Below are 12,862 nucleotides of genomic sequence, written 5' to 3' on the forward strand. Positions count from 1 at the left end.
TTCAATGAATTTATCAGGAGGGGTATGCATTTATTTATTACAAATGTACTTAATGTATTCATAGATCTGTTTTCTTATCATTGGTTTCCTTTGTCATCTTGTCTATTTTATTTTCCTTTGTGATCTTGTTTATTTTATTTTATATTCATTTATAATTCTGAGAAGGTGGCAGTGATTTTTACCAGACTTCCAAAGTTGTTCATGACAAAAAAATAAAAGAATCTTTGAGTCAGTCATATAGAAGTGCTTAGTAAATCTTTGCTCGTTGATTTTTTAAAGTATGTACATAACAATTTTTTTCATTCCCACATATATTTGTCTTTCCTCCCAGTAATCAGTGTAAATCCCAGGGGTTAGTTAGCATTCAGCTTTTTCATGAGTTGCCTTTCTTGGTTTTGAACATTTCAGGTTCTTATCTTCTACCACTGTCCCTTCTACAAGCAGTACTCCTTCTTGTGGCCAGGAAAGAAGATTCCAGCACCTTGGGCAAATACCACAAATGTGAGAAAACTAATCCTCTTCTTGGAGACCACCCTGAGTGAGCGGGCCCCCCAGGGCTCCTTCCATGTCTCCCAGGCAATTCTTACCCCCAGAGTGAAGACCATCGCCCGAGGCCTTGTGGGGGGCCTCAAGAACACCCTGGTTCATAGGTAAGAGTTTGCTTCTACCCCATGTGTTAGGTTTTTAAAGCATATTTACCTTGATTCTCTTCTGAATACATCGAAGTAAAACTTTAGAGATTAAAAAAAAAATTTAAAAAACACCAAGTGTTGGAAATAAGATGTGAATTTGAAGGGGATTGCATTAATAGTGCCCAAAAGAACCCTAAACATTTCGTTAAAATGTATACATTATTCCACAAATACTCTCTACATTTTGATACTAAGGCAACCCACTTTGCGTCAAAGCCACTGTCTGATCACTTCTGACATCTGGCCTCATCATGTCCCTGCCCCTGTCCTGTTAGCCCAGGTACTCACTCATTGAAGTGGTATGAATCACAAACTACTCTGCTGAGTGCTAGGAATTCAGATGTGGCCCATCAAGAATTTGTTCTTCTCCCTTCCATGGGGACCATGAGTCCTAAGTTCTATGACATAGCTTCAAATACTTCCTCAAGGAAGAATTAAGCCTGACTGTACAATTAAGCAGGAAGCACTCAATCATTTCGTAGGAGATGATGTTCTTTATCCTGGACACCAATGAATACAATGAATGACAGGTGTTGCAAGAAAAGGATGGTTTAGATGGATGTATTATTTACATATATATATATGTAAATAATACATTTGAACAATAGGGTATCCCTCACAATTCCAGCTAATATGTTTGAGTAACAAAAGATATTCACAAGAATCAGTTTGGTTCCTGAGTTCCGTATGGTGAGTTCAGATTTCAAATAGTGAAATATTCATTCAACACTTGTCCCTATTTGTTTGTTTCTGAGCTTGGAGAGCATGAGTTCAGATAACAGTAAATCAGGAATTTAGAGAGTAAGAAGTACCTGCAGTTTTCTTTCTTGGTGAAAGCTCCTGATTTTGTAGACTATGGACAGAACCAGAAACCCCTTTCGGTGTGCCTGTAACTCTTAACTTAGAATTTATGTACTTGGCTCGAACCAAACAATCCAGTGTGATATCTCTTTGGAGGATTCAGAATTATAAATTTTAAAAAATAACGTATATTCATGAACTTGCACCATTTTCCTCATATCTTTAGTAAACTTGTAGATTAACATTATTTACTTATTCATACAACAAACTAAGTACCTAAGAGGAAGTAGGTGTGAATGTACAAGATGAATAACAGTGTCTGCCTCGTGGAATTAATTCTCAGTCTCACAGAAAACACTAGAATGAACATTTCTACTTAGAAATGTGAAAAATCACTATAATAAAAATCTGTACAGAAAGCTGTACTAGTAAGAGAGGAAGGACTATTTAAAAATCAGCATAAGTTAGATCTTTTTACTGTTTCCTGAGTATGAAATGCCTTTTTTGCATGTGACTTCATTTGGTTTTTAAACCCAAGCCAGGCTCCAGAGGACACATTCTCTAAAGCACTTCATCATCCCCACTTAAGGTGGAATCCAGTGGCTCTAGGTGACCCACACATCTTGTACTCTGGTCATTGCACCACCACCCTCTCCAGCGTGCCACACTGCCATGGATATAGCACATTTTATTGCCCTGTTCTTTTCTGCTCCACAGGCTTTTTGTCTTCTTAGTCCCTGAATCTGGTCAGATCTCCTTGTTTACAACTGTTAACCCTCAATTTCACCATGATTTTTATATTTGTTAATTCTTAGCACTTTAATATGCCTGCAAATGAATCCCAAGCTCCTTGTTTGGTGGTAATGATAGTAGCATGTGCCTAAGGCCAAGATCTTTCAGTGTGCCAGAGCTCTTGTCCAACTGGTAGTAGGCTGAGGTCCCTGATCTTGGAAAGATACTTTGGCATCTTAATCCCTGTTCATCACAAGAATATCATGGGTGTGATCATGCATTCCTATGCCTGCTCATCAACCAAAGGAGGAAATGCAGGTCTGGTCAGGAATGTGTTCCCAGATGCCAGCACAGCATGTGGTTGTCATCTCCTCTGAATTACTGGGCAAACATCTGTCCCTCCCCTGAGCATCAGCACTCAGAGTGTCTGTCCTAAGATATAAAAGAATAGGGGTGCTTCAGCTGACCCTAGGCACGGGTTATCATCTCAAACCAAGGAGAAGAAGACAAGCTGCATTATTCTACACATGCAGAGGTGGTTTTTTCTGCAGGTAGATAACCCCCACCCATGGGACCCCAATAAAGCCTTCAGCAAGCTTTGGACATGAGATCTTATACACCTTGGTTCATCACCCTAGAAGGAATCCACAAAAACTGAATTTTTATGGTACTTTCCACCAGACTCATAGAAATCTAAAATTCAGATTCCTAGCACTCCCCCTGAAATTAAAAAAAAAAAAATGAGTTTTGCCTAAGCTTGAAGATAGAGCAACCATGGAACTCAAGAAGGTGACATGGACTAAAATCAGAGGGCCTGAGACTGGAGCCTACATTGGTCCCTGTTGTGGTCTGAATTATGCCCTTAACCCCTAAATTTATATATTGAAGCTGTCACCATGCTTCCTTAGAATGTGACTATATTGGGAGAAGGGCCTTTTATAGAGATAATTAGGACGGGCCCTAATCCAATCTCACTGTTGTCATTAAAGGAAGAGAAAATGTAGACACCAGGCATGTGTTCAGGCATAGGAAATGTGAGAAGGTGGTCATCTACAAACCAAGCAGAAAGGCCTCAGAAGAGACCAGACCTGCTGGCACCTTGATCTTGGACTTCCAGCTTCTGGAATAAAAGAAAATATGCTCTAGTTGTTGAAGCCACCTAGCATAGATTTTATTAGGGAAACCTTAGCAAACTCATGCCGTCCCTTGGCAATAGTGTGGCCTTGGACAAGTTCTCTGGGCTGTGGTTTTTCCTCACCATTTAAAAGGGATTAATAGAACCCCACAAGATTATTATCCTAACCTGGAAATGCCTACCACAGTGCCTGGCATAGAATAGGTATGCCATCCCTGGTTGTAAAGAAACCCAGGAAGGCAGTGGGAACCAGCCTTGTCCTAGAGTGAGCCCCAAAGCCAAGGGGAAGTTTTTAGCTTACTGTTTTGCACCCTGAGGGGATTGTAGCCTGAGGGGCTGTCAGCAATATCTGTCAGCCTTGTTCATGGGCCTCTCATCCTGGGAAGTGCCAGGAGTTAAGAAAATAAAGTGGCTCCTCTTTCCAGTGGATTCTACATGTTCTTTTCTCTACACATAATCCCAGTTATTTTATCGGTGCCTTAGGGAAGACTGACCCGCAATGGACGCAGAGCTCTTTTTTCCTGGAGACCAGATTCACACCCTCCCCACATTTCTCTGCTCAGACTAACAGGGATCCCTCAAGGTTTGGCTCTGGCTGCTATTGGCTGGGGTTGCATCCAGGCCTTCAATTCTATTCATTCCCAAGACAGCCAGCAGATGGCACTTGCACCTCATACTTTAACAGACTAGGGATTTTTTTGTTTTGTTTTGTTTTGTTTTGTTCTTTTGTTTTGAAAAGAAGTCTGAATGCCTCTTATCATGAGTACTAGCAGGTTTTTCACGTGGGCCACTAGATATTTGTGAACTCTGTTCCAAAATAGGTCAGTATTTGTAGCCCTAACACTCAGATCATAACATTTTGTTGCCTAAAAAACAAAAGATGACTTTTTGAAGGCTTTTTTAAAAAATTTCCAGCTCCCAAATATCTCTACCTTATACTCTTTTATTCATGATTCTTTTTCTTTTGCCAGTTGCTTACATGCTACTTAATGTATCCCAGGTACTGCACTAAACACTTTATATATATTATCTTACTTAATCTCTACCCCCAAATCTGTCTGAGAGCATTATTACCACTGCTTTACAAGGAAGAAACTGAGGGACAGCAAAATTCAACAAGTTAAGGTCATATTGAGATTATTAAATTCTCAAGAATCCCAGCTAAAACTGGGAGCATTCTTGGGAGGGTAGTCTATTAAGTCATAATCTGCTATAAAATATAAAATGTAAATTGATTTGAGTTGATAGTAGAGTCCACTGATTAAGAGAAGAGATCCAGGACTGATTATAGGCATCATGGTAAGAGGAAAAGCAAGAGGGGAAGGGGAAAAAAAAATCTACCAAGGCTGTAATAACATTGTCTTTCTAGAAGACTGAGAAGTTAGATGTATTCCTAAAGGAGAGAGGGTGGCTTTAGATGTATTCTGAAAGAAACAGAAGGGAAAAATTGACAACCAAAGAGTGTGACCAAAAGAAGAGAAAGAGATGAGTTAATATAATACTTCACTTATTCTCAATTTTTGACCTAAAGCAAATCTTCCTAAAAAATTTCCGGTCCCTTCACCAAAGGTACGCACCAGTTTCTATCTCCCTCTAGTCATTTTCAACCCATTGAAGATTTAGTGAGCTGTTTTTATCATGATGAAAAATTATGAGTGCACTTTACGGCTTTCTCCTCTATAGCGCCCATGGTAGTTCACATTTACTACTAATGTAGAAACCATCACACTGAATTTTGTTTTAAATGTCACTAAACTGAGCTCTGGGCAAAAATATAGGAAGCCTTTGGTCTCGAAAATGGCACCAGCAGACTGTTCATGAGGCAACTGATTAGATATCAGTCTATCAGGAAGCCACATGTAGTGACAGGATAACTGTCTATCTGTGTGGAAAAAGTGAACTTTGACTCCTACTTTATGCTATACACAAAAATTAACCTGAGATGGACCTTAGACCTGAACTCATAAAGCTTTTAGAAGAAAACATAGGATATCTTTTTGAATGAGGAGTAAGTGAAGATTTCTTAGATCTCAGAAATTATAAAGGAACAAATTGGTAAGTTTGATTCTATCAAAATTAAGGAATTCCACTCATCTGAATGTGTCATTGAGACAAAAGCAAGCTACAGGATGGGAGAAAATAAACAAATATATGAAATAATGTTTATCATCACTAGCAATTAGAGAAATGCAAATAAAAACTACTCTAAGATTTCATCTCACTCCAGTCAGAATGGCAGTTATTATGAAGACAAGCAACATTTTTTATTATCAACATTTTTTATTATGTTGATGAGGATGTGGGGAAAAAGGTACACTCATACGTTGCTGGTAAGACTGAAAATTGGTGCAGCCAATATGGAAAGCATGGAGATTTCTTGGAAAATTGGAAATGGAATCACCATTTGACCCAGCTATCCCTCTCCTCAATCTATACCCAAAAGGCTTAAAAACAGCATACTACAGAGACACAGTCGCATCCTCTCTTCTCCCAGCACTTTCCTCTGAAAACTGGAAACACATGGAGACTCCTATTTATAGCAGCACAATTCACAATAGCTAAACTGTGGAACCAACCTAGATGCCCTTCAATAGACGAATGGATAAAAAAAAAAGTGTCAATGGAATATTACTCAACAATAAAAGAGAATAAAGTCATGGCATGTGCAGGCAAATGGATGGAGTTAGAGAAGATAATGCTAAGTGAAATTAGCCAATGCCTCCAAAACAAATGCCGAATGTTTTCTTTGATACAAGGAGGCTGATAGGGAGAGAGAGCATGGAAGGAATAGACAAACTCTAGATAGGGCAGAGGGGTTGGAGGAGAAGGTGGGGGGTATGGGGTTATAAATGATGGTGGAATGTGATTTACATTATTATCCAAAGTACATGTATGAAGACACGAATTGGTGTGAATATACTGTGTATACAACTAGAGATATGAAAAGTTGTGCTCTATATGTGTAATAAGAATTATAATGCATTCCGCTGTCATATATAAATTTTTTTAAAAAGCAAAAAAAAGAATGAAATATAATAAAGATTGGTTGAAAGCATTTTAAGTAAAGATACTTTGTTGATAATAAAAAAAAATCTAACAGACTAGAACCTAGGACATATAAGTAATATCAGTAGCTGAACATGTTCAAGAAGTGAAAAATGTTAGTAAAAGAATTGAATAGCTACTTCATGAATGGTCAATAAGCACATGACAAACTGCTCAACACCATTATTCATCAGAAAGATGCGAATTATAACACTGTGAGATGTCACTACATATTCACTAGAATGACTAAAATTAAAAGATAGCACCAAATTTGAGGAAGGATATGAGGCAGCATCCACATGCACAATCTCTTAGGAACAAGTCTTATAGTTTCTCATAATGCTAAATGTAAACCAGCCTTATAATACAGTAATCCCATGCCTTGGTATTTAGCTGAGAAAATGAAAACAAATGTCCATAAAAAGCCTTGTAGAAGAATTCCTATAACAGTTTTATTCATAACAACTAAAAATTGGAAACCGCTCGTATATTCATCAATAGAAAAATGGACAAACTGTGTTATGTTCATTCTGTGAAATAGTATGCAGTATTTAAGAAATAAAAAATACAGATTCCTCCACTCATGGTGGCGAATGCCTGTAATCCCAGCAGCTCAGGAGGCTGAGGCAGGAGGATCGTGAGTTCAAAGTTAGCCTCAGCAACAGTGAGGTGCTAAGCAACTTAGTGAGACCCTGTCTCTGAATAAAATACAGAATAGGGCTGGGGATGTGGATGTGGCTCAGTGGTTGAGTGCCCTGAGTTCAATCCCTGGTGCAAAAAAAAAAAAAAAAAAAAACCCACAAAATAAAAAAATACAGGTCCATGCAATGCCATGGATGAGTTTGAATACCATTATGCTGAATAAAAGAAGGCTCATACAAAAGAATACACATTGTATGGTCAACATGAAGTTTAGAATAGGTAAATATCATCTATCATGGAAAAAAATCAATACAAGTTGTTGCCTCTGAGGGAATGGAGCAGGAATTGACTGGGAAAGGGCATGTGAGAACTTTCTGGAGTGTTGGTAATGCTCTATATAGTTATGAGTTTGGGTCATTTATATATGGTTGTCAAAACTCAGTAAGTGCACACTTAAGATGTGCACATTTTATTGAATGTAATCTTTATTTCAAGAAAACTGGAAATACATGGAGACTCCTATTTAATCATATTTTTGCTGAAGCATTTAGGGGATGTGTATAAATGTTTGCATTCAACTATGTGAAAAACAGCTGGATTGATGGAAGGATAGTGTTGGTTGATGAATAGATAGGTGGCAGGCAAGTATAGAAAAATTTTAGTGGTAAATTATGGGTGGTGGATATATTTACTTACTGTAAAATTCTTTCAATGTTGCATATGTTTGAAGTTTTTGTTATAATTAAAAAAATCAAAGAACCCAGCAATAATTAGACTCTTGAGCTTAATGTTTCAAGGTCCTGTTGACATGGGTATCCCTTTGATGCTTGGGACAAATAATCTCCTCTTCTATTAAAGAAATCCTGGAAAATTTAATTTTCTGATGGATTAGAGACAACTTCATCCTTGCTGGAGATATAAGCTTAAATGGACTTAGCCCTGGGGGCTTGTGCTTTATTAACATAACTTTTGTTATATTGATGGTAATGTTGTGTTTCCTTTTTTGGAGAAGTCCTTCTAAACTCTCCGGTCTTTCCTCTCTTCTCCCAACACTTTCCTCTGTGTAGGAATCTTCCCGCCATCCTGGATTGGGTGAAAACTCAGAAGCCTGGTGCCATGGGTGTCAACATCATCACGTCTGACTTCGTGGACCTGGTGGACTTTGCCACAACCGTCATTGAGTTGAATGACCTTCTGCAGGAGGACAGAGCTTTGGCTAAATGCTGATTTGTTTATTTAACCTAGGGTTGAAGTTGTTGATCCAGGGTAGAATTCTTTGAAGAATTTCCTGTTGGGGTGGCCCCTGGGCAGTGGTAGTGAAAAGAGGAGGAGTGCTTCTTTTTTTCTTTTCCTTCCTCACAGGGCCATTGGGATAACATTACAGGGCCTTCAGTTGCATTTTTCCCAAATGAGACTTTTAAAAAGCTTAAGTCTAAGGGAAGAAAGCATGTTTCATGTGCTCAAGGTCAGAAACTCCACAGTGACTTGAGGTAGTGAATGGAATATGGAAATAGGGTCTCCAGTCCATTGGAATATGGAGTATCCCTCAATTGATCCAGTTCTCTATTGGTTTCCAGGGTCTTGTGTTTGAGCCAGTGAGAAGGCTAAGCCAGAAAGGTATTCCTGGTCCAAAGGATGACTCATTATTGCAGGTTTGGACTGCCCTGTGGCTGGCTCTAACTTCAACTTGAGGTTCTGTTCTGGGAGGACAGGAAGCCAAGCATCAGTTCTCTCCAGGGTTGTCGAATGTCTCTACTACTTCCCTGAGGGAATAAGACCTGTTTGTCACCAAGGTGTCTCATCTACATGCTGTTTATGCATACCTTGTGTTGGTAACTGGTCACCTGAATTCTTCAGTTAAACAGTGCATACTGCCCTTGATATCAGAAATGTTTTCTAGTTTTAAAGCATTAATTCCTTTCTAGTATATGGGGGGGCCCTTCTTAAAAGGGAAGGAACAACGATGGGAGATCTTTTTGGTACAGGGCCCACCAAGAGATAGACATGCATGTTTGCTGCATGCCATCTTTCTTTGATTTAATTCTCTAGTAGTTTTCTAAAATAACTGCCGAGTGAACACCTGCATCATTTTGGCAAAGTCCTCTTTGGATTGGGGTCTTCAAGCCAGACCTTGGAATTGCATTTCATTGTTGTCTGCTTATGACTGAGACCTGCACATTGGCATACAGTGCCAAGTAGAAGGCACTTTGTCCATGACACCATGGAGGCTGACGCAGGATGCATGGGAGAGTACACTGGCATTAAAGGAGGAAGCTCCAAGTGGGTTTGGAGCCATTCTAAAACTCCTGGAAAACAAGACTACCTCGAGGACCTTTAGGATGACTTGTGTGTCATCGAGTGAGAAATACCCAGTGTTGGGACTTTTCCAGTGCTTGTCTGATTGCTCTACTTTCTGCAGGTTGTTCTGAGCCTACTTATCACTACTGCATGAGGGCTTTGAAACTCAAGAGGGGAATTTTTTTAACTGATAAGAGGTGCTTATCTATAAAGAGCCCTCTTGTGTTTTGGTTTATTTATTTATTTATTCATTCATTATTTATTTATAGAGTAAGTATCTGCTGTGCTTCTGACCTCAAGAGCACTCACACAGGAGATAACTGACCTTTCCTTGCCCAGAACAGACGCTGCCACAGCCTTCCTCCCCTTACCAGGACTGTGCATCTCAGGTCTGTGAGTGAACTTGGATTCTGCGGCAGGTGTCCTGGCTCCCCTAAACCTGCTGAGGACAATGTGGATGTGTAGATGTGATCCAGATCCAAGAACAACTGTCGAACCACACACAGGGACAGAAGATGGAATGGGTCATGAAGAACTCTCAATCCTTGAGTAGACCCTCCAGCAGAAAGCTGGAAAGAAAGAAGCCAGAAATAAAACTGGGCCTCAGGATGCACTCATTTTGATGTCCCTCAGCCCTGTTATATTGATGGGCTCCCTAAGGAAGTGTCAGTTTTGGGATTTTTAAAGAGAAAATATAAACCTGGAATCCGGAATGGATGTGGGCATTTATAAAGATTGCTGGACTCTTCTTCCAGCAGTTTCCCATTTCTGTCCTTTGATTTCACAGATTTTTTGCACATTGCCTGTATTGGGGGATATCTTAGGTGAGCTACCAACAGCACCTACGTCCCCCCATCTACTGGTCTTCCAGCCTTCACTTTCTGTAAAGCAGCTTAAGCCCTGACCTTTTGCATCCTCAGCTCAAGAAGATCACAACAGGAATGCCTATGGGAAAATCTGGTTTAACTTTCCCTGTTCTTGTATTTGAACTCTTCCCTGAAGAGGTTTCTAGGATAATATTGTCAAATTCTGTAGGGCCTAAGAAGGTGGGTGTCCTCACTTTCTAAATTTTCCCTCAGTTCTGCTGTTGAAGTCTAATGACTGGCTCTGAAATCCCTAGCTTAACCTCCGGGGTTTATTTTTGTTTTTATTGCTCCATTTTGGTTTGGTTTTTAATTCTTGGTCATTTGCTAAGGACCAGATCATTTTTCCTCTCCTAACCCTGTGGTACTTGACAAAGAGATAAGGAGGCAAGAGGAGAATTATTCTGCTCTGTTTTATTTGAGCCTCAGCTTTGTCCAGGTGCTTGGTGCTATGAGTCCAGGTGTTTTGACAGGTATCTGCACAGGAGGTGAGCAACACCCAATGGCTGCTGACTGTCCAGTAAAATGTTTACTTGATGTTCTTTCTTCATTTTTAAATATATAGTTGCACTTCTCTTGAATTATGACATTTAAATGCATCTTGGTATTTGCATGCTAAGAGAAAAATCTTGGAGCACGACACAGAAGAACAGAAAAATCCTAAGATTTCTTGTACAAAGCCTAGCTCTGCATGAGCCCATGCTGGCTTTTGCTCCTCCATGCTGCTCTGGGTTGCCAGCCTTGCTTGAATTTTGCAAATCTGCACTAGAGTTCTGGGAGGAAGGAGGATTTTTTCTTAGTAAATACTCAAATCTCTGCCCCCAGAAAAAGGCACACTTTATTGCAAAAAAAAAAAAAAAATGTGTGCATTCTGTTCCTTGATCATGAGGTTACACAGGAGAACTCCGGCACATGACACAGAGAGAAAGTAGACTTTAGGTCAATGACTTATTCTGCAACCATAAAAATGGTGATCCATCCCCATCACTTGTTCCAACAAGTTCTGAGTGATCAAAACAAGATCAAACAAAGACTCTCACACTTGCTCAGACTTAACTTCAAGATCAGCTAAACAGCTACTTGATTAAGCCAATGAGGAATTAATCTCACAGAATTTGGAGTCCTATTTACTCCGAAATATAACTGTTTTTTTTTTCATGAGCTCCATCGACCATTCCAACACCATCACATTTCCATGATTTTGTGGCAAAGGGACCATCACAGATTTCAAATCAGTGAAAATAGTGTTTTAAAGGCTTGGACTTTTAGCTTATTAGAGGTACCATGTGGTGTCATGGAAAGAGAAGATATTCTGAAGACTGGAGAGAGAGGTCAAGATAGGATTGATGGAATAAAATGATAAGTTATTGAGGATTAAAGTTTTTTATTAATGGCAGATGAAAGAGGGTCATGCAAGATTTTTTTTATATCTGCTGCATTTGACTCAATAATAACTGTTTAGTCATTTTCCTTAGTGCTGAGTCCAGAGTCCTGAATTTTTGAAGTTAAGCCACAGTTCAAAATCCAAGTTTTAAATAAATGCAAAGAAAAGCACAAGATCTGAGCCCAGGTGATGCTATATCTTAACTATTTTATAGTTTCTTCTTGCATGACCTCATATTTACATAAAAAATTATGTTTCTGTCCAAGAGGACAATGTAATAGAGCACCTTTCTTAGGAAGAAAAAGGGCTTACACAAAATCAGGATATTGCAGATTGCATTCCTGCCAGAGGAGAAGTTTTGCAGTGTTCTTCATTGCCTGTTAGGTTCTGGGAAACAGAATTGGCTAATGAATGAGACACTGCCATAAGACTCCACTCCCTTAGCTGAGCAAGCAACCCTGTGCAAAATTGTCCCTAGTTCTTTCATCTGTAATAAAGATGCAGTCTGCTACCTAGTGATGAGTGTTTGGAAAACCTTGGTGACTGGTTCCTGAAAATATAAGATCCCTATGTTTAGATTAAATGCCTTTTACTCAGGGGATGTACAGTTGTGGTAATTCTTCTTTCTATGTATGTGTATAGAGAATCCAACGTGGGCTCACTTCCTAAAAAAGTGTGGTGTAGGTTGACAGAACTTGACTGGGAATGGCACCTTCTGTATTATGTGTAATGAAATATGTAGGGCTCAAAAAACCTTCCAACATGCTTATGGGTTTCTGAGAGGTGGGCTTTCTCCATATATGCTAAATAGTCTTGTTAGGCCAAGAGGAAATTTGGTATGGCACAGAAGAATATGGTTGCCCATTGAAATTCCACTCACTTTCCAGTATATTTTGATCCTCTGTTGCAGGCTGGATCCTGATGTTTGCCACCATAGCTTGTCATTCAAAAATATTGCCCTGGGAAACACAGGAGTGCAATGATTAAATGATAAGAGGTTTACCTGGAAACTTTACCCTTAATACCAGAAGATTCTGATCAGCTCTTTACTGCCCCCAAGAGACACCTTATCTCCTTAACCTTTGGATTCCCAGCTTCCTGCTAGAAACAGCATACCAACAGCACTGTATTTCTGAACTAGCCCTAGCTTGGAAATACACACTACAAAATGCTATTGATTTTCTTAAAATAGCACAGTGTTAGATACTGTAAAAAATACTCTGAGATAATGCTATCCTGCTTTAGATATAGTGTTTTAGCATCTTCAACA

At 39.3% G+C, this 12,862-nt stretch overlaps 1 protein-coding gene across 1 annotated transcript in view; it reads left to right on the forward strand.

The window, feature by feature from the left end:
- Positions 1-12,462, forward strand: part of Plcxd2 (phosphatidylinositol specific phospholipase C X domain containing 2) — a 44,528-nt gene extending 32,066 nt beyond the window's left edge. Inside the window, exons 3-4 of the mRNA XM_026396466.2 lie at positions 409-650; positions 8,115-12,462. Coding sequence (XP_026252251.1) covers positions 409-650; positions 8,115-8,274 — 402 coding nt within the window. The 3' untranslated portion in view covers positions 8,275-12,462. The remainder of the gene's footprint in view (positions 1-408; positions 651-8,114) is intronic.
- The last annotated feature ends 400 nt before the right edge of the window (positions 12,463-12,862 follow it).

This window comes from Urocitellus parryii, chromosome 2 (genome assembly GCF_045843805.1).
Source record: "Urocitellus parryii isolate mUroPar1 chromosome 2, mUroPar1.hap1, whole genome shotgun sequence".
Taxonomy (NCBI): Eukaryota; Metazoa; Chordata; class Mammalia; order Rodentia; family Sciuridae; genus Urocitellus; species Urocitellus parryii.